Genomic DNA, 22,142 nt, shown 5'->3' with positions numbered 1-22,142 from the left:
TGAAATTGCTTTTATTAAAACAGAAGTGTTAAGCCAAGAAAATAAATTATTGCTATGATAGACATATTTAGAACATACGGAAGGACGTTAAATCTTAAGCTCCAGGTCAATATAACCCTGAAACCGAAAGTTACACTACTTCTTTTAAATACCTCAGTTTCTCTTTATGCCCTTCCAAAAACTTTATAAAATGTGCAGCTTACAGAACAAATAGTAACAGAGTCACTCGTAACAAAAATCTGTACAGCTCATAGCTTTAAAAATAATACTTTTTTTCCCAAACTGTTATGCTACTTATTACTCATAAATATAGGGCTAACAAATTTTGAATGCCCAAGGTCCCATCCAACACCAAATCTATTATGTGTAGTTGACAGAAACCTTCTTGGGACTTCACCCCAGCCAGAGGTCAGGTTTTGGGCTGTTTGAAAGAGGCTGATTATGTGTAAAAGAAAAAAAAAATAATAATCTCTATCTTCATGGGTGAAGACTGTCTCCTTCTGCTGGTCAGAGGCCTGGGGTCTTCAGGGAGTTTGAAATGGCAATCAAACCTGGAACACAGCACCGTGCAATGGGTTAGACTGGCTGCACTCCTGTGACATGGCAGGTCGTTCTGTCCTGGCCAGCAGCGATTTTGTAAAAGGCTTGAAAACCACCGTTTGTCAGAGCTGTGTTTTGGTGGGGAAAGAACGTTTTACTGGAAGAGCCTTGCAGGAGAAGCGCAGCTCTTCCCCCATGCGGAGGGCTGCCTCTGCACCTCAGGACTCACCCAAAGGCTACATGCTGCTGTCCCAGCAGCAGTGGGCCAGCAAACCCCACTGCTTCTGTGCCCACTTCAATAAGTCTTGTCTCTGACTGTCCCCCCCTGCCAGAAGGGGCTCTGGATCTTAAATTTTAACCTTGGCTGGTGCCATTTAACTGGTTATGAACTCCTGTACCTGCAGATCACAAGCCGTGGGCCCATGTGCTTGTTAATACCCCCACAGTACCAAACCCATGAGCCATCTACCACCCTGGGCCTTGACTCTTCCAGCCCTAGTCCTGCCTCTCTCACGTTCCTCCCCCTTTGCTCCCTGGGGAAAGGGAGGCTCAGGCCTAAGGCCAGAGAGGAAAAAGCTGAGCCAGAAGCAGGCCAGTTTGGGGGGGCCATGACATGACTTCCCAAGGGCTGCTACCCACACATAGGAAGCCCTGCTTGGCTGCAAGTCTTGCCAGGGCTCACCCCTCCTCAGTTCAACAGCAACTTCCTTGCAGACAAGGCATCCTCCAGCTCCCTCGGGACATCGCGACCATCACCTAGCAGGTTCCTCTGCCTGGTGATGTGCGGTTTCCTTTGGAGGTTCAAAGGAAACTGTGGGATAAATTCAGCGGGGGGAGAATACTGTGGATTCCCCAAGGCAGTTCAAAGGGACTAACAAAGAGCAGGATTTCGGCAAACAGCCACAAGAAACAGATTAGTGGTTAGACAGCTGGGCAGCATTCAGAGGAAAGAAGCTCATCTGAACACCGTGGTGGTGCTCGAGCCTCTGCTACCTGAAAGTGACTTGGCTTGTTTTGCTTCTACTTCTTCAAGCCAGGGAGGCGTCAGACTGGCTGTGGAAGGCAATGGCTCTATGGGAGCCGTCTCTGTTGGAGTTGGTCTCCTCTAAGCAGATGAATCAGAGCCCCAGAGACTGGTCAGAAAATCATGTGAAAAACTTCTCATCGAGAAGCAGAGGGTGAGGCTCTTCTGACTCAGAGCTACTGACAAACCTGACGAGCACTCAGAGCTGCTGGAAAATCCCCTTCAGGGGCTACTTACAGCAACTCCACTTCCTTAGGCGGTATACGTGTGCAGAGGGGCTCACACTATTGTCGAGGGACTTATGGTGACCTGGCCTGCTTTCTGCGGAGGAGAGAAGTCAGCATTAGTACAGGGTTAGAGGACAACAGCATCAGGACACGATCTAGTGGGAAGGGAAGCAGCCGAGAACTCTCAGGAACGTTAAGAGGAGACACACTGCCATCTCAGAGCGACAGGCGCCCAAACCTCGCAGAAAAGGAGCTTAGCAGCATCTGCAGCAGAGCTCCATCCGTCCCAGGAGGTTACGTATGTACCCCGGCCCATGACAGCATTATAGGTCCTGTGTACAGCATCCCCTCCTGGTGTATCCTCCAGCACTGCAGGTCCTCTCCAGAGCATCTCCTCGGGGGTCTTGGCCACCACAGGGGAGGCTCTCACAGCAGAGGGGCTTTCGCCTGCCCCAGAGGAGGCGAGTCTCTGCAAGAGGAAAGGTCACTTCCCCACAGTGACCCCTAGCCCAAAAGCCGCATCTTCAGTCCCCCCATGAGAGGCAGCGGCTTGAATCGGGGAGGCAGTTGCAGGAACAGGCAAAGCGAAGAGAGTATTTTGGCCACTTGCACTTACAGCAGAAATGTACTGGCTGTTTGTGAACCTGGGTTTCTCCTCCATCGCAGAGCTGTGTTGTGAGCCTAGGGGCGTGTAGGGGGGTGAGCCCACGTCTTCACAGAAGCTTTCTTGTGGGATGCTGGAGACACAGCCACTGTCGGAGCCACTGGAGCCACTGCCTGACATGCAGTGTGATGACTCCGAGCTCTCTGTTGCTGGGGGAACAGAGGAAGGTCACTCTGATGATGATGAATTTGGCCTACATACACTTGACAATGTATCTGTCTGCAGGGGCACTGGCCACACAAGCCCGTAGATAAGCCACACTCCTGTCTGGGCCTCTTTAAAGCCATAGGCAACAAAATAACCTGAGGAAGCGTAGCAAATGATGCTGGAGATCAGTATAGACTGGCCAGGGAAGTTCACACAGGGGAAGCCAAGGCGTCACCGGACCAGGCTGGTGAGAGCAACGAACACAGCGCCTCGTACCAGAGGGACAGAGACACAAGCACTGGCCTCCAAGGCCCCAGAAGCCCCAGTACGCAGGACCAAGCCTGCCACGGGCACAGCTGCAGATCAGTGGGTGCTTTACTAATCCCTGTATCTGAGTTAACTCCCCCCCACGAAAGCTGGGACAGAGCTGGCATGGAAGGGCAGGGCCCTCTTTGCCCCAGTCTGGGTATGAGACAGGGACTGCCGCGACCCCAGTGAGCCTGGCCTGACCGCACAGCGCAGACCAAGGTGTGGGGACGACCCCGCACATCCCAGGGCACACTACAGAACAGTGGGGCTTGTACGTACTCAGTGATGGCTGGCTGCTTGTCTCGTGCTCCAGCTCGTCCTCCTCGATGCAGGTGCCAATGTCAAAGGGGCGGCTGGGGGCCAGGACGCCTGGCAGCAGAGCCTGGTCCAGGTACATGTGGAGGTTGAGGGGCCCCAGCAGGGAAGAGGAGGAAGGGCTGTATGCAGCAGGGGTGCTGCCAGCGGAGAGCTGTGCTTGTGTCCTCTTGTACGGGTTGGAATGGTCAAACAGAGACACCGCAATTGATGCTCTGGTCCTGGCGCCTGCCAGAAAACGTACCAAAGAAGCCCTGAGCACCAGTCCTGCCTAGCTCACGTGGAGCAAGGGGGCAGGCATGGCTGGCACTTACCTCTTCCTTTCATGATGTAATCGATAGCACGGTCATTGATAGCTGCCTCGCTGGGTTTGATATCCAGGAATGGCTTGTTGCCCACACCCATGGAGACCATCTCCTGCATACGGATTTCTGGAGAGGAAGAGACCCACAGCCACGTTTGTGAGGTTGACCCAACCCTCCCCACAGGCACTATGCAGCCCCAGGCCAGAGCACTCCTGGGCCAGGCTGCTCCTGAACTACTGAGATTAGATCTGTTCTCCCCTCGCTCCCCAGTCCTGAGGAGTCTCCACAGACAAGCAATCATGCCCTGCTCTGGCCAAGTAGCTCAGTGCCATGCCACCTACGAAAGTCCTGCCAAGCGGGAAGCCTGGGGCTGAAAGGAGGGACTCGGACAGCTGCCACTCCAGCAGTGGCCTAGACAGTGGGGAGAACAGGGAGCCATTCAGGAGCACAGCCCATACTCACAGGGCAGGGAACTCTGTGCTAGTATCTTCCCTGGGGATGAAGGACAGGAAAGGGACATGCCCAGCCAAGCCCAGCACATGCTCCTGAGGCTGCATGCTGGCACACAGCTGCTCGCCACACAGAGCTGCCTGGTAACAGGCTCCAAACCTACTCAGGACAGCATGAGCTGAACAGGCCTCCCGCACCTTTTGTGGCACAGATGCCCCGGGAAGGAATCACACCTTTATTGCGGGCTGCCTGCTGCCACAGGATCTTGGCAATGTCACTGGTCCAGGCCTGCTTAGTCTCAGCTGAGCTGGCCTGGAGGATGTAGGTGTCACTGGACTTCCGCCTTCGGAACCAGATCTCAAAGCGCAGGCCACTGTCTCCAGAGTTCTCCGTCAGACCGATGTCTGCAGTCTGCCAGAAAAAGGAAGAGCAAAGCATCAACTGGGGCTCCACCAGGAACAGAAAGGTTAAACCTTGCCTGCACCCTGTGCCAGAGCTGCCTCCAGCTCAGCAGACCCCAGAGGAAGGAGCCTGAGGGCCTGGACAGGAGCAGGTACTATCTGGACAGAGACAGTCCAAGCAATTCCCAGTACTTCACCCACAGTCAGCACCACCTCCCTGCCGCACACACGCTGCCATTCCCTCACACTCCCTGTCCCCACGTCTCACAGCATGGAGGGGGCCCAGGCATTAATGTGTGAAGTATTTCCTTCTGGCTTCACTGCATAGCTTGGAGAAGGCTTAGCAGTGTTGGGAGGAGCCCTTCTGCTGAAGATGCTCCTGCTCCCCATTTCAGAGCCATGCGTCCATGGGAAAACCAGCCATGGACACCTCTTGCACAGGAGGGAGCTGCAGGGCTGCCCGTACCTTGAAGGAGCGCTTGTAGATATACACATCAAAGCCACCCTCGATCCTCTTGGGCTTGCTGAACAGGATCAGGTCCTCAAAGAGGAAGACGTGTCGCTGGCACTTCCTACGGCCCAGCCAGATGGTGAACTCATCCTGCCGCACCAGCTGCCCCTGCTCCTTCAGGTTCACCTGGACACAGGGAACATCCTGATAAGACCCCAGCAGAATCTGGTCTAGACTTAGAGAGCAGGGTCCCATATGGCTGTAGCCCAGGTGGTGAAGAAGTGGCAGCTACCTGTCATCTTTAGGAGGGCTCTTGAGGAAGTAGGGCTGAGTGGCTCTGCTAGAGGCCACATCAGGCTGAAACAACTGGCCCAGAGCTCAGGGAAGAGCTGCACCTTTCTCCTAGGCATAATCCACAGATGACCCTCTCCTGTCACCCTGTGCAGATCTGTGACAAACCTCTGGGGTGGCAACTGGAGGCAGCAGCCAGAGCTTTCTCTTGGGGGAAAGAAGAGAGCTGAAGAGGAAAGGAGTCCTATCAGACTGCCAGGAGCTCATCTGGGTCAGAAGACCAGTCCCTCAGTTCTTCCTGCTCCAGATCCATCTTCCTCCACCCTGAGTCCTGTGGTTTCTCCTCCTCCAGTGCTGCACTTTGCATGCCTCTCCTTCAAGCCCCACCTCGCTGATTTTGGCCTACCCTTGGCATCAGCATCAGTTTGAATTCCTTCTTGCAAACTGCCTGACCCTCTTATCACCAGCTTGAAAGAGACTGAAGGGGCTGAGGCAGCCTGCAGGATACCATCTGCAAGTGCTGCCAGGCTCCCTCATGTCACCTCAGTAAGCACCTGGGTGCGTGTTTATGGCAAGCAGCTCACCCAGCTCAAGTAACAGCATCCAGGCTGTCTGTCCTAGTGAATCAAGGAGACCCTGCTCTGTGCCTCAGTAGTCCCACTACGCTGTGCTGGCAGACGGCACCCTGATCACTCTGGGAATTTGAGGGGAGGCTCACCATACGATCCAAAGACCCCAAGTCTAGAGAAGGGGAAGAAGTGTGGCTCTGCCCCCCCGGGCTGGGGAGGACACTGGAACGTACATCACAGTCACGGATGGCATCCATGGCCAGCAGGTCATTTCCGTGCCGGAGCTGAAACTTCACCATCTCCTCAGCTGCACGGAGGTAGCCCAGCTCCTGCTCTTGTGCCTCACTGCACTCCTTGATCAGGTCCTTCAGGAGCAGGGCGTATTTGCTCATCCGCTGGATAGGTTTCAGCAGGTAGGAGGCCAGGTCCATCTTATCTCCAAGCTGCACCTGCTTGAACTGAGAAATGCAGCAGAGAGTGAAGGCAGCTTCCCATGGAGAGCCCTGTGCCCCCAGGCAGGCACTGACACCCATAGCTTTCCTGACTGGGGTACTCTGTTTGCCCTGCAGGGAAACGCAAGGCCATAGGACCAATGCTGCTGTGTGCTGAGCTCCTTTCCAAAGCACTCGCCACACCTCTGCCCCTGTCCCCCAACATACACTTGTGCAGAGAGCTGTGCCAGGAAAGCAGAGGTAGTGCTGAACATTCCCCTCAAGCAGGAAAGTTGGGCTTGTTTAAACAGATCGGTGACCCAAACACCAGAAGTAATCATGATGCAGGCAGTGGAATTTACCTTGAAGAAGGTATTCCCATGGCTGGCCAGCAGCGAGTCAGACTTTGGCTTGTTCTTGCTATACAATGCGTACATCCCAAATTGGTCTTTCTGCAAAAAAGAGGTCCCCGCATGAGACCAATGCACATCCAGGACACAGTGACAGCCATGCCCCCGGGTTGGTTACTCAAGTACTTCTGCCTCTCTCAGGCTGCACCAGAGCCTCCTATGATACCAGGAATGACTTTGCTTCAAGTTCATTAAGAGCCAGGGAATGTTCTTGTCTTCCTACTCCTACAGTAGCAAAGACTTTTCAATCCACTGTCCTGTTACCCCTTGCGCCCTTTGTACCCCAACAGATACCATTCACCTGGTAGCAGCAAACACGTATGGGGCAGCTGAGCTTAAGACTGGTGTCCCGTGCTTCTCCCTAGCAGCCCTTTTCAACAAGCAGGTCTGTACCTCTCCATTCCCTGAAGTCATTCCACACTGACACCACAGACAGAAGACAGGGTAAGGGATGCCCCTGCAGAAGCAGGTGGTCTTTAAGGAACAGACATTTTGCTTCCCTGGCAGTGTCTCTTGGTAGCAAAGAGCAACAGGAAAGGCAAAAAGCATCCACTGCTGCCTGGGCCCAGCCTCGCAGAGCCATCCCAGTCCAACTTAGCATTTGAGCTGGCAGGGGACAAATCAACCCAGGACAGGGTAGTCCTTTCCCTCCCAAAAAGGGCCACAGCCCCCTAAGACGCAGGTGAGCAGCTAAACGTATAGGCACTGCTGGGCATAGGAGCCAAGCACATGTCCGGAGGAGCCCAACCCCAGGGGGAAGGTGCTGATGCCTTACATGTCGGAGGAAGCAGTGGCTGACCCGCAGCGGGTGGTTGCAGCAGCTCTCGAGCTCTCGCAGGAAGTACTGGCTGTGGAAGTCATAGAGTTTCTCCAGGTTCCCAAAAATGACACTGCGTTTCCCACGCAGGTCCTGGGGGAGGTCGAGGCGCTCCATCTCAGGGAAGTAGCTATCGATGATGTAGCTAAGCGACCTCACGTATTCCCGTTCTGTGGTTACCATCTCATCAATGATGTGCCGCAGCTTGCTGCAATAGGAAACACTCAGCCTTGAAGGGATCCACAATGCAGAAGGGCTACAGCATCAGAGTGCCTGCAAAGCACTGGACTATCCCTAGAGAAGCTCTCCCTGAGACCCAATGCAGGAATGAGATGATCCTTTAGCACCATCCAAGCTCAGATTCACAACTGCCTGTGATAGCTCTGACCGTGAACACTGAAAAGCTCGTGGCTGATCCAAGGAACTCTAAGGAACTCTGTTGTCTTTTCTGTTCAGGCTGGCTGTGGTCCTGACCCAACCCCAGCAGGACACACACACCTGGGCCCACCCAGCCCCTGCTCCAGACACAACAGGCTGCTCCACAAACAGCTGCATTCCTGACACAACAGGGACAGCAGAAGTCACGATAACTTCTGTGAGGAGGAGTCAGCCTGATGACTGGATGCTGTGGGAGGCAATGCTGACCCTGGGAGAACATAAGCAGGTGCTGTTGGGCTTGTCCCAGTAAAAATAAGAGTGGGAAACAAACCTCATATCACTTCATCAGCAAACAGCAGCTCCTAGCATGGGTTGCTCTGCACGTCTCAAAGGATTGCTCTTAGATACTTGACGTTTCCACTGCGAGGCAGTGCAGCACCAAACATAACTACTCTAACCGTGTGCCTGCCTTCCCTGCCTCTCAGCTTTCCCCCAAGCCAACTCCTGGCTGTTCAGTGGACTGAACAGTATGATTGTACGATTGCCTTAGCACCCATGGACAGGAGGGCTGCTGCATTGCTCCCTTGAGAAGCAAAGCAGTTAGGGTCCTGTCTGCTGGTGTTCATCCCCTGCCATAAGCTTTCCTGACACATGCTGTGCTGGGCTATCAGAGACCCCTTCCAGAGGATTTCACTGTCACCAGCCATCCCATCCAGAGCAGAAGCAGCGGAGGAGCTTTGTGGTCCCCCTGCATCCAGCACTCGTTTCTCACCTCTACCACCATTTAAAAAATATTTTTCTTTTTTAAAATCTTTTCCAATGAGAGCAGCTTAAAGACCTGCCTGGTGACCCCCTTTGAAGAACAGCTCACATCCCTGGGCTCTCCATGTCCTAGCCACGTTGCAGTACTACAACAAAGTTGAGATTCTTAAGGATGGAGAAGGAAAAGAAGAGAACAAAAGCCAGCTATTGGCCACACAAACAGAGATCTCAGCCCCAAAGGGCAAACACAAACACCCTCTTACCTGTGAAGCAGCTGTCACAGAGTACTGGAAGTGCCTCCCTACCTGTCTGGGTACAGCGCTCCCCAAAAGTGTGCAGCATGATGCACTATGCTTCTGCTTTCCCACTGCAGACCCCCCCCGCTGTAACCACTGGTTTACCAGGTCCCTGAATACTATGTTTCTGCAAACCCTCATCCTCCAATGCCAGCAATGTTTAGACTCCATCCTCTCCTGCCTGGGAACTGCTCTTTCCCCTCTTACAGAAGAGCCATGCTGTGGGGGAAGAGCAACAGATCCCATTTCCCTGCCTCCCCCCAGAGGCAGGTGCCAGGCTATGTGGGGACATCCCTGTGGGCCCACTCAGCACCACACATGTGTGTGCAGGGAAGCTGGAGCTACATCTCCATCTGCCCTGTACCCACTGCCAAAGTTAACTGTCACTGCAGAGCTCTTCACATCTTTGCTTGCTGCCTTTTCACCAACCTGAGGACCAGAGCGCCGAGTGTCACTGCCACTTACCTGCCCCAGCTCTTGGCTTCCAACACGGAGAGGCAGCCCCTCTGTCCCTCCAGCAGGCAGTCTGCAGCCCAGCTGTGAGCGGCTTGCTGCCGCAGCGCGAAAGTCCTGTCCACCAGCTCAGTGCTGCTCACCTCCAGCCCCTTAATAAAAACACCGGTGTTGCCGTATCTGGCCGGCTCGCTCAGCGTCCTCTGGCAGCCTGACCACAGGCTCTCACCACACGGAAGGTCAAAGCTTTGGGCCTTCCGGAGCATCCTCCTGGGAGGCAGCTTCCCAGAGGTTGGAGTGGATGTGCAGGATGGCTTCACCTCCAGGGTTTCCAATATGCTCTCCAGGTTTGACTTTTCTTCAGGCAGCTTTGGAGACTTGGAGGCCCCGCTGGCAAAAGAAACTCTGCTCAAGTGAGGACCAGGGCTGAGAGCAGTTTGGCAGGCAAATTCTTCCCCAGCACTGACATCGCCAGGGCAGCTCAGGGAGGGCGAGGGAGCTTTCTCCTTAGTCCAACCCAGAGAGCAGTTGGGCCTGTTGTAGCAGTGGGATATGCTGTAAGTCCTGTCCCAGTGGGACCCGGAGGTGGCCCCCTCAGAGTGCCTCCGGTGGGACAGACTGCCAGCCTCACTGCCAGCCCGGGTCTGCTCCCCTGCAGCTGGTTTGTGGTCTGACAGCAGGGACTTCCTTGTTCTCAAGGCTGCTTCGAGTTTCTTTTCAAAAACCAGCTTGGTCTCCTGGCATTTGGACCATGCAAATTTCCACTGCTTGAGTCCCTTGTCACTCTTCAGCTCGCAGGCCAGCTCCTTCATCTCCTGGAACCGGGCATCGCTGATGTCTGGGTGCTGCCCCTTGTAACTCTCTAGGCACTTGATCACACCTGCACAGTGTTCGGCAGAGCTGCAGTCCTCCATGCTGATGCAGGCAAGGTGTCGCATCCCTTCCAAGGCCCACTCGTATGCCTGAAGAGAGCGAGAACAAAAGGCAACAGCCAGTCAGAGGGACTCGGGGAAGAATAACCCGAATTCGGTGCCTGAAGACAAGAGAAAGGATCAGTGTGTGGCCACCACAGTTCCTCGAGTGTGAGAGGAGGGGGGCGCTGCTATTGTCAATAGGGCTTAACAACTGAGCTAAACAAACAGCTCCTTATGCAGAAGGCTTCAGCTGTGCCGGCTGCTCTGCCACAGCTCCACCTCCCTGCCAGGTCCCTGTGACGCTGGGCACACACGCTGCTGGGCATGTTCGTCCTCTGGGCAGGAGGGCCCAGGGGAAGCTGCTGCCAAGATTGCAGGAATTCACACCTCAGTGTGGCCCTGCTCCATATAAAACGTGGAACTCACCCTCCTCCTTTGCCCAGCCATTCCCACCACTACCACACAGTACGAGGTCAAGGGGGCATCAGTAAGCTGCAGGGAATAGGACTGCTGCTCCCCATGCCATTTCTCCAGAGCTGATGGCACGCAGAGGCCTGGAACTTAATCAGAGCTGGGCTCTGTGGATCATCCTGAGTGCTCTGACCCATCCTTGCAGCAAGTAGGAATCTGAGACCATGCAAGCCCAGTTGCAGCTTCTGCATTTTCTGTGCCTGCTGGCACCCATGTGGCGTACTGTGCCCTGCCTACCTGCCTGGCCCTGCCTGCTACTGCACTACATGCTTGTGCTGGTTAGTCAAATACTGAGCTCAGCAGTTTATTTCTAATACTCCAGAAATGCTGGAAGCAGTTTCACGGGGCTTAACTCTAGCAGTGGTGCACAGGCTGGCTTTGCTAAAATAGCTCTGCTGTATCAAACACAAGGAGTGGGACAAAATGTGGTCCAATATGACAGACGCAAGGTAACAGTGCCTTACCACCATAGCAGGAAAGGGGCTAATGAAGCACCATGCACTAAGATCTGTCTGTCACCAATAAAAATGAGAGAAAAGGCAAACATCTGAATTAGTCAGGCTCATAAGCCACTACTTTCTCTATAAAGCAGGGATGATGACAAGGTTTAACTATAGAGTGGATAAGATGTGACCAGCTGCCACAGGCCTGGCCAGGGAACTTTACTGCTCACCAGTGAAAACACAGAGTTTTTTGTTAAAATCGGATGCACAAGGCAGAGAAAACACCCAGGGCAAGCCTGCCTGGCACCTTCCATCAACTGTCCAAGGCCAGTGGATCTGCAGAAATACCACAGGCTGCCCTTGAAGTGAGCCAGACCATCTCTACCACTTGACCTGTCAGGCCCTGCGTACCTGCTATGCTTCTGCAGAGAAGCAACATTCATACGTAGCGCCAGGAACAACGTGACCACCCTTAGACCATTTTCCACCTGCTGAACAGCCTTACTGTGACAGACTGCACTCAGAGAGCTTAAAGCACTTATTTTTATGCAGAATAGAGCCTTCACACCAAGAAAATCAACCCAGGCTTTTTGCAGATGTGGAGCAGACACTGCATCCCCATCAAGGACCCGGTGGTCAAACAGATCAGGTGCCAGGCTCACTCTCTCTTGGTGACAGAGGTAGGCAGGGCAGGAGATGCTTCATTCACATGGTGCCCAGCTCCTGGATGGGGACAGCTATGACCGCCAAGCGCTGCTGTTTGTACAAGAGCTGAATGCCAGCACATGATGGGTAGCCTGCAGACTGAGCAGAGTCACTCCACGGACAGATTCCACAGGAGCTCCCACAGCCGTCCACATTGCTCTTTTGAGCTGCAGCTGCACAGCGTGCATGCAGCCAGCCCCATTACTCATGCGGAGCAAGAAGCTGCTTCAGAAACACCAGCAGCTGCTCGGTGAAAGTGCTTCTCAAACAGCCCCATGCAAGCACAGCACAGGACAATCAAAAGAGCAGCAGTCCCCTCTCCTCCCATTACCCTGCCTAGCACAGCAACAGCCTCCTGACCTGCCTCTCTCTTGATCCAGGCTTTATACTCTACGCTTGCCCACTGCTGGGGGCCAGGAGGGGCATGCAGAGGCAGAGGACGTGCCAGACCCTGGTGAGAACCTGGATTTATCTGTGATGTGGAGGGTCTTTTATTCCCTGGAGGCAGATGCATATCAAGGCGAGGTGAAATGCCGAGTGCAGCTGAGCCCACCAGATCTGCAGGGCAGTGACAGGTGGCCTATTTTGCTGTGGTTTTTTGAGCTGCTCCCTCCAGCTGTACACGAACCAACACCAACCCCTTTGAGCTCTGCCTGGAGCAAGGGCTGGCCATCAGCATGGGCTAAGGGTACATCTCACTTCTGGCTGTGAAGGTCAATGGGTGATCCTGACCAAAGACTGCATGCTGGCTCCCTTTTGCTCACTGACAGGAAAAGCTGAGCTCAAAAGGGACATGGCACTCTGAAAGAGGATGCCAAGAGCAATGTGCAGGAGAGGCACAGCCAGCAGGCCAGCCTAGCCTTTACAGCAGCCCGTCGGGAAGGTAGCTGCCCTGTGAAGGCCTTCGAGGCTGGGGACCTCATTTCCATGCACAGATGCGAGGGGGGGAGAGAGAGAGAAGAGGCTTCTTTTATTTCTAGAAAACTCCGCAGATCTCCATGGGGCTACAGCAAGGAGGAATCGGGGCTGCAAACCATACAGGTAGGCAGCCCCACCGCCCCTCATCTTCATCTGCTATCTGTCTCTTCTTGGTGAGGACTCTAAGGGCTGTGCAGAAATTACTCTAAATCTCGATGGCATTTCTTCCATCCCCAGTGCCTGTCGCAGGCCAGTGAATAGCTCAGCTTTGTTCCCTGCACAATGGGAACAGCGCTCCACACCCTGCAGCTTGCTCAGTAACATGCTAAGTGGCCACCAAAGCTTTCTCCAGTCACATCACCCACTTCAACTGCCCCTTTTAGCACATGAAATGGCAGCCCTCTCCAGGGACTAAGTGTGCCCCGGCACCCAGGACGGAACACCTTCATGCAGACAGGGGTATTGCCATCATCTGCGTCCTGGTAAGGTTACAAACCACACTCAGCCAAGCCGGGATACTGCCCTCCAGCTGTGGGGCTTTTGGGGAGCAGGTAGACCTACAGCTTCTCTGCAAAGCTGCAAGAGCTGCTCCTATATAAGAGGAGGCACCTGTGTGCAGGGAAGCTGAATCTTCCCAACCATGTCTGGAACCAGGCAGGAAGGATCCTGTACCTCAGCTTTTGATCTTTACAGACAAGTCATTACTGAAAGTCTCAATTACGGGATTAAAGACAAACGTGCTTCCTGCATACACAGGGCTCACCTATCCAGCATCGGCATGAGGAGTCAGTGACAGGGTGGTCCTGCCAGGCTGCCCCGGGGGAGGCAGGGGCTCTTGGGGACCTGGTGTGCCATTAGGAAGACCCAGGGACTTCACTGGAGCACAGTACAACCCTCAAGCCCACCACCCTGTGTTTGTCCCTGCTCATTTCACCATGGGCAAGGCTTGCAGTGCATTGAGGACAGAAGCTCCTGGAGTGTGTTGTCTTTGGCACCACTGAAGTGCCATCTGCAAATACAGGCCAAGAGAAGCTGCTCAGCCCTGGCTCAGGGCACTTTGCCAGCACTGCATAGAAAGCCTTTCAGTGGTCCTGGATCCTCACCTGAGCCACCACTCAGATATTACACCTCCCCAACCCAAACCTATCACAAATCCACCAGATTACTCTCATACTCAAGGTGCAGTGATCTCTAAGACACCTTCTGGGTAGCCAAGACAGGAGACAGACACTGCATCTGCAGACACATGCCAGAAGGGGCAATTTCAAGGGGGCCCTGCCTTTGTCCAAACCTTCTCTTTCATCCCTTCCTGTGGGGAGATGATGATTGTAACTGTATTTTCCTTGTCACATAGGAAACTGGGTATCTGAATAGGCAGAGGCAGGTGGAGTAGGCAGATCACAAACCCTCCAATTTTCTGCAGAAGAAAAATGCACCCAGGTGGGTGACTAACTCTGCTGCGAGAAGGTTTCCTTCTGAATCTGAAGAGACTGTACAGGGGAGCTGCAATAGGGGTAATGAAAAGCCAAGACTAATCCTGATGGGAGCAACAACACAGGCAGGGATGCAATACAGCTGTGGGTATGATGACTGAAGCTGATGACTGAAGCACAGCAACAAGACAGACCAAGTCTCCCATCCTTCTGCAGCAATGTCCCAGGACTGCAAGCTCCCCACTCCCTTGCTTTCTACAATGCAGAGAGAGGGAAGCAGCACAACAGCTGGGAACATTGCCAAGGACAGCAAATAAGAAACCAACATCATCAAACAAGCCCTAATCCAGCTTGCATGCAGCTCCTGTATGCAAGCTGTGCTTCACTCTGCTGTTTGTTAGTGAGACACAACAAATCACACCTCTTTGGGGCAAGAAACAACTGCACAACTCCCCTTTTAACAACACCTCCTCTCACCACCGCTATGCTCACTCTAAGTGCCCTTAACTTCAGCTGTGAGTTAGAAGAGCAAGATGAGGTTGGCTTGCAGCAAATGAGACAGAACTGGTGCAGCCAGAAAAGGTCAAAGCTTCACAGGTACTGTTGTGAACTGAGCCAAGCTATTCCCAACAGCTATACACGGTGCCACGTAGGCACTGACTCCTGCGGCTGCCCTGCTCTGCTAGCAGCCCAAGGTCTTGGCACTGAACCCTGCAGAGCTGAGACACTGGTCGCAGCGCTTGCAGCACAAGAGTAAAGAGTGACAGGGCGCTTACCAGAACACAAGTCCAAAGTAAATGCTGCTCTCTTGCACAAAAATGCCTGCTCCCAGGTGTGCTCCTCTCATTACAGATTCTCATTTGGGCTTATTCCGTCTAAAGTCCAACATGACTTTAGGCTGCTTTGAGAACTGACTCCTGCTCACAACACTGATGTGTCACTTGTCACAGGCTGCTGCACGCACAGCATTAGCAGGGACCTGTGGCTGGAGACTGCTTTGTATGCTGACAGTTCAGAAAGACCACAATTAAGAAGCCATTTTACACCAAAATATATTGAAAGCAAAATTATCCAGGCTAAAACCTTACTGTCACAAGAGCTGTCAGAGGGCAAATAGTGACAAGCCTGTTTCTCTGCTAACTCAAGAGACCAAGTAGCTATAGCAGAAAGTGGTCAGCTCACCACTCACTTAGGTCTGCTTTGGGCTTTCCTCAGGCTCCCACCCACCAATACTAATAACACCCATGAAGGAAGGAGCATGGAAAGGGCAAGACTTCACGACCTGCAGATGTCTCCCTGGCAAGTCAATTAATCTGTTAAAAATAGACCTCATCCTACCTTCCCATCCATACAGAGGGGGTCCATATCTTGGCTGCGCCCAGCTCTGTGCTGTACATTACCATCCCCTATGGCCGGACTGAGGCAGGGCCACTGCTTCAGCATATCATCTCAGCTCTGGCTATTCACAAGCAAATGCTGCTAGCCTAAATACCAGATTGAGGAGCCCTGGTAACCAGATACAAGGCAAAGGGGGAAGGGGCCGCACTTCACACAAGAACTACTGAAGTGTGCGGAGAACACCCTGACTGGATGGAGGCCAGATCCCCTTTCTCTCACAGTGCAAAAAACAGGGAGAGAAAACATCCCAACTGACCCCAATTCAAGCAAAATTCAAACCAAGCTGCCACCAGACACACGAGAGCTTTGCAGAAAACAGTGATCCCTCCTAGACATTGCAATGCTTTTTCCACATCTCTGAAAGCCAAAGCCCCTGCTCACTTCTAGCAAGATTTGCGACTCTACGAGCAGGCAGCCACACTTGGCTGTACAAGAAACCATGTCATTTCAGAACACAAGCATTTCAGCAAAGCCACCAAGTTAGAAGTAATCTCCTCTCTATGCAGAGGTTTGCTGTTACTCTCTTCCCCACCCTGTAGCATTCGACTTTTCCAAACTGCATTTGAAACCCTGCTGGGATTCATTAGCAGCAGAAACCAAACTAATCAAAACTGTGTCCTACAGGGGATGTAGCTAGTAAAAGCTCAGCTTTAAACATGGAGGAACCCTCTTCAAATAAAAAGCTAAACCATTCTGAGTTGCTGTGCAGCTCATAATACCTCCCCTCCTCTCTCCAAGGGAGGAGAGACCACTGAAATCACCAGTTTGCCTAAAACTAGCTGCTAAGGAAAACAAACTTTAAATCCTTTATTTGCATTTCTGCCTGTTACCAAGCGCCAGATGCTGTACAAACACTGTGGGAGGGCAAAGGATGAGAGACAAGTGCAGACTACAAACTCCTTGGATTTAAGCGTAAAAAAGGAGAACAAGTAGATACCCACAGCTGGGCAGGAAAGAAGAACAAGGGGTCAAGGAAGCAACAGTGGTCAGGGTTGGCTCTTGGCATGCCACAGCCCAAGCACCATCAAAGGGTGCTCGTTAGAGCAACTTGCTTGGAAATCCTTTTGCAGCAGCACTCTGGGTGAACACGAACAGAGCTCAAAAATCCCTTCGTTTCCCCTCTGGGCAGCCAAGCTTGACAAGTCCAGAAGAGTCTAATTACAGGAGAACATAATTGGATAAAATAGGATTGCACATGATTTCAGCGCTCTTGACGACAGCACGAGGACCCAAAGGGCAAACGCGGCTTGTTGTGCTGGTGCTGGCGTGCAGGACGCGTGCTTGCCCTTCTTTTCTCTAACTACCACTGCAACTGCCAGGCAACACCTAGGGTAGCTCCATTAGGAACAGGCTGACTCAACTGATGAATCACAACAAGCTACAATAACCCCTGCTTCAGTACAATTCAGAGCTCCCACAGAGCAGCCTGTGCCAGTTTCATTATATACCTATATACAGACACACACCTATGTATATATAACACACATATGTATACACTTATATGTGTGTGTATGTATAAAATGACTCCTAGGAAGGTGGGCAGCAAGTGTCTGAGATTTGCCCTCCCCACAGCTTCCACTGCTCTGCAGCTGCAGAAAACCTCCCAAGAGCTGACAATGTGCAGTTTTCCTTCAGTCTTTCCTTTTTGCTCCACAGTCCCTCATGACATTGCACCCTTGTGTAGATTCTGCACTGATTTTTCTACCCCCCGCCCCTGCCAAGGGGATTTTCTCAACACTTAAAAGCTCCCAAGTCCAGAGGACAGGGGGCTGAGTTTGCTCCCAGTAAAATCAGAAACTTTAATGTTTGCCTTTGCTGCAAACCAGCCTCTTCACGTTTGAGGCACTGCCCATTTTTTCAGCAGCTTTCTGCACTTAGAGCAAAGCTTTTCTGTCAATGAAATTCTGCTCACAACCCCTTCGTACCAGAATAAGAGCAGATGCTGTTTCAGTGCCTTGGTGAGTATTATCCTCCCTCCTTTCTGGTGCATCAGCAGTTACAAACCCAAACTGCATGCTGCAGTCTGCTTTGGCTGCCATCCTTCTCTCTGGCTGCCCCTAACAACTGGAATCTGGTGGCTCATCCTTCATTTGGGTACAGCCTACACCAGTCACTACAGAGTCACGAAACCATCTGAAGATTGACTTGAAAGAAGTTACACGTGTTGAGTGTAACTCACTGATGGCTGAGAAAGCAGAAGGCATGAAGGAGTGAGCGTGTGTTATTGTGGATGTATGACCACTGCCTAGAGGAGGAGGAGGAGAAAAGGGCAACACGTTTTCAGGCTTCTTTTAGTGAAGGGGAGAACTCCCCTCTTTGGAGAGGGCCAAGAGCCTCAAGTTACCAGCCAGATTCAAGATCAAGCCACAGCAAGATGCCTGAGTCACCAAAGCTGGCAACTTGCACAACAGCAACAAATCACTTTTTTGCATGCTTCACTTTTACATCTGTCCCAACAGCCACATCGTTATGCTGTAGAAACACCCCGCTGTAATAGTACACCACAGGCCAGTGAGGACAGACTGGACAGTGGCAGGTGTCTCCTGTCTGCTCTGCACTGGCTCCCTTCTAATGAGGTCCTCCATGCCAGCTGGGGATTGCAAAACCTCCAGTACGCCTTTAGGCCTGGATGGGGGAGTGTGGATGCTTTCTCTGTAGTCTTCAGTTCACATCCTTTCCCCTGTGACAAGCTGAGCCAAACTCCACTTAATTATTCAATGATGTGCTAGGATCTCTCTGCACTGCACTGTGGGTGCTTGTGCCTTGGGAGATGTGAAGCTGAAACTGAACCCAGACACCCAGCGCATCTGTTGGGTCTCCCTTCTTCAGGGTAGCTGACAAAGGTAGAAATAGCTCCCTGGTTTAAGAGCACACCAAGATGTACTCAGAGGATGCAAGCCCCCATGGAGCAGGGAAAGGAGCCAGGTCAGAGGCAGTGGGTGCTTGGGAGAACCCTGTCCATATGTCCAGGGCTTTGATATGCAGATGGGAGCCATTGTGAGCCTCAGCCCCATCTGTACACTGGGGGGGGGGGCTTCATGTCCAGATTGCTTGAACAGATCTATTTAACTCCCGTGACTAAAGGGAATTCCAGCCTCCACAAGGATCTGAGCATCCAGATGGATGCCAGCACACAAACATTCGGAAAACCTGTCACCCTGTGCAGCTCCTATCCCAAGATTAGAATGAAAAAAAGCACCCGAACCCAAAATTTTGCACATGTGCACAAGGCTGCAGTCAGCTGAGGAAAGATCTCTGCTAGCATTAGATCTTGCACTTCAAGTGCAATGCACTCCCCTTGCAGATCAGCTGTGACGCGAGCTGGGAAATCCCTAAACCTGCTAGGAGGAAATGCTTCTTCCCTGCCATTACTGACTGGCTACCAGTGTCGTGATCCTCCAGGAGATTTGATCCCACCCAACTCAGAGAAGGGAAGCCCCAGACTTTCAGACAACTGTCAGTTTATGCTCATGGGCCACCAAGGACACCAAGGAATATTTACAGAGAGGTGCTCTGATGATCAAGGATGGAGGCAGAAGGTGCTTTCAGCATACCAAGCATTGCCCCCCTGCATACACAGCAGTAGCAGAACACAATGGCACTCCTGGGATCAGGGAAGGCAGCTGAGGGGTGAGCAGCCTACATCCAAAAAGATGCTACACACTGGCTGGCTCCCCCAGCCTCTTCTTCCTGCTGTGCCCTCCAGCAATGGGGAGGATTTGGCCAGCACAGCAGGAGGGAGAAGGACCCCAGACAGTCAGATCAAGGCTTTACCCCCCTGCACATGCCACAAACACATCACACAGACCTCATACCGCACTGAAGTAGAGCCTGTGGTGCTGGGGACAGGTGCTCAAAAGCATCTCAACCAAAGAACCTCTCACCTTCAGCTGCATATTGTGCTTGGATTTAGCACATGAAAAACCCTACTTAATTCACTGCTGCCCTGTAACACTGAGGGACAAACTTAAGCACCAGTCTCACACCCGTGTTGTGCAACCAGAAAGGAGCACAGAATGCTGCTGGTGCTAACTACCATTTAGCACTCACCTACTGTCGCAGAGCTTGCAGGAGCTAGGGGCACTGCTGTGATGCCAATTTGACAATAAAGCAATTGATGAAACACAGGAGAAAATAGCCTGGGCACCAGTAGATCCAGCAGTGAATTATTGGATAATTCATAAAACAGAACAGTTTCCAAATCACTAATTTGGCAAGACAGAAAAATACAGGGGAGCTGTAGCAGATCAGATTTAAATGTCCGGGACTTCTTGTTTGTGCAAGAGGGCTATCTCAAACTCCAACGCAAAGCAGAAACTTTCTGACACATGAACACCCTTTGATGGGAAAGTAAACATTAGAGGCTTATTAACCTTGCAAGAAGACTTCTCCGGCAAAAACCTGGCGGGAAGGAGAAGGGAGAGATTTCACACATTAACCTTGCATGAACTCTGCCAGAGGATCAATTTTCCAACCTCAAGGCTCATTCCCCCAACTGCTTCAGGCTGTGCATGAAAAAGGACACCCATGAAACGGGAGAGCAAATCAGACTAGATGTCTGTATAGGGGCATGACTTTACAAGCGTAACTGAGGAAGGAGAGAGAGAAGAGGCAGAGATGAGACAGCTGCTGTCAGACAATGCTGAAGCCAGACAACAGTGGCTTCCCCTAAAACAGTTTTTCAGCATCAGGAAGGCACAGTATATATTCCTCTCTATTGTGCTACTCAGGTCTTCTTTCATCATCTTGAGAACCTGCACCAGTAATCAGATGAAAGCTGTTATTTGAGAATATTGTACAGCCTATCCCCAGAAAAGTAAAGCCAATCTCTGCACAGAGGTAGAGAGAGAATAGCGCATGTTAAATCTCTCCCAAAGACTTTATTATAAGCCACAGCAAACACTTCAGTTGCTCGGAGGTGCTGGGGGGCAAAGCCATGCTCTTGACCTACACAGGACCGCTAGCAAGTGACAAGCATCGTGGTATGGTGACCTGCGTCTCTGTTCATAGTAAGTACGCTACAGTAAGGACACATCAAATGCCTCTTTTTTGACCTTGGTGCTACGTTCTATTCTCCACTTCTCCAAGCACATTCCCAGAGCAGGGAATCATAATGCCCTTTCAGTCAAATTAACTCTCAAACTGTGCCAAACAGCCAGTGATAGAAAAATCACTTTTAGGTCGCAGCCACCAGGATCCTTTTCAACTTCCCACAGACCAGCATTCACAACCCTTCTCTCCTCATCAAAGGCTAAGTAAAAAGAAATATCAATAATTTATTGCCTGAAGGGGACTTGATTTTTTTTTTTTCCTCCTCAAAACCATCATCTGCAACATTATAGCCAGTACATCATCAGAAACGAAGCACAGCAGAAAACGAGGTATCAACAGGTCACTGTTCTAAGTCTTTTGGGGAGAAGTGAGAGGTAATGACATCTACAGAAGTCAGCTAATTTATCATGCTCTGGATTTCTGCTGTCACATCGAAGATCAGATCCATCTCTCAAAGCTGGGAACACTGTGCCAGCAGGTCTCAGTCACCCAGAAGACAGAAGCCCAGCAAACCCTGAAGCAGTCGAGGAGAGAAGTCCCCTTTCATGCTGTCCACAACCTTTAACAGAAGTCCGGGCAGATCAAAGGGTACCACCTGCCCTGTGCATACATCCAGCTAGTCTGGAGGAGCACAATCCCAGCAACAACTCCTAGGTGCAGTTAAATTATGCCCACTGAAATGATCATGCAATAACCTCTAATAAAGAGAAAGAGGGACAGGCACTGCTGTATTATAGACAGCACAACCCTGGCATTCGGAGGGACCATGCAAAGATGCACACAGCTCACAGGGCTCTGTCTGAGCACACAAAAGACGCACACAAAGCACTCTGATTCATGCTGGATGCATACAGACACACACAAGCAACCGAGTGAAAAGCCTTCTCTTACATTGTTTCCAAACAATCTCAATACAACTCACACGTCAGCTGGGACGCCGGACACTTGGTACTTACAAGAGGGTTTGCTGTGTCTGTCTGCTGCCGGAGTCAGGACGGGGTGTATGCGACTCAGAGGGAAGGTGCATGGAGATGTGCAGAGAGGCTCTCCTGCCAGCCAGGCCTGGATGGATGGGAAGAAGGGCCCCAGCCCCTCTTTGGGCCCCAGAGGCAGCAACACTTGTTCAGGGGATGGAGTGCAAAAAGGCTGGCATTCCTACAGCAGCAAGGACAATGGGGAGGGATGAGGAGGCGCTGCCATAATCAAATGCAGGCCAGCTGGCCCTCCCCCAGGAAGGGCAGGCACCTCCTTCACTTGCCAAAGGCTTTGTTTTCTAAGCCACGAAGAACAAAGTGGCTGAGGAGGAGAGGGAGAGGAGGAGGGGAGTGGAGGAGAACCCGCAGTGGGGGCAGATCCACACGTGAATGCAGGTAACCCACTCGGTGAGAGATGTCAGAGATGGAGAGGGGTTGGGCAACACTCTGCCTGCTCCAAGCGGAGCTCAGAAGCAACAGCTCCTTGCAGAAAGAAACCAGGGATGACTGGAGATCACTACCGAGGAATCAGAATCAGTACAGAATGACAGCCAGGGGTCCTTTGAGAGAAGGGATCCAAGGGTGGCAAGCCAG

At 52.1% G+C, this 22,142-nt stretch overlaps 1 protein-coding gene across 5 annotated transcripts in view; it reads right to left on the bottom strand.

Annotated features, from left to right (window-relative positions):
- Positions 1–428: 428 nt before the first annotated feature.
- PLEKHG4 (pleckstrin homology and RhoGEF domain containing G4) overlaps positions 429–22,142 on the bottom strand; it is an 89,921-nt gene continuing 68,207 nt past the window's right edge. The window contains exons 14-24 of one of the 5 annotated variants that reach the window (XR_012652233.1): positions 9,253–10,202; positions 7,310–7,559; positions 6,487–6,576; positions 5,927–6,151; positions 4,849–5,019; positions 4,179–4,392; positions 3,541–3,657; positions 3,191–3,454; positions 2,408–2,604; positions 1,802–2,260; positions 429–551 (exon numbers count right to left, since the gene is read on the bottom strand). Coding sequence is in view for 4 of the 5 variants with exons in the window: in XM_075040452.1 (XP_074896553.1) it covers positions 1,985–2,260; positions 2,408–2,604; positions 3,191–3,454; positions 3,541–3,657; positions 4,179–4,392; positions 4,849–5,019; positions 5,927–6,151; positions 6,487–6,576; positions 7,310–7,559; positions 9,253–10,202 (2,754 nt within the window). In the remaining variant the exon portion in view is untranslated. Of the gene's footprint in view, positions 2,261–2,407; positions 2,605–3,190; positions 3,455–3,540; positions 3,658–4,178; positions 4,393–4,848; positions 5,020–5,926; positions 6,152–6,486; positions 6,577–7,309; positions 7,560–9,252; positions 10,203–22,142 lie in introns of all 5 variants that reach the window. The other 4 variants (XM_075040454.1, XM_075040452.1, XM_075040455.1 and 1 more) reach the window with 4 other exon arrangements.

Source organism: Buteo buteo, chromosome 11, assembly GCF_964188355.1.
Source record: "Buteo buteo chromosome 11, bButBut1.hap1.1, whole genome shotgun sequence".
NCBI classification, from domain to species: Eukaryota; Metazoa; Chordata; class Aves; order Accipitriformes; family Accipitridae; genus Buteo; species Buteo buteo.
Note: the sequence above shows the minus strand (reverse complement) of the source record. Positions and strands in the feature narration are given on the sequence as shown.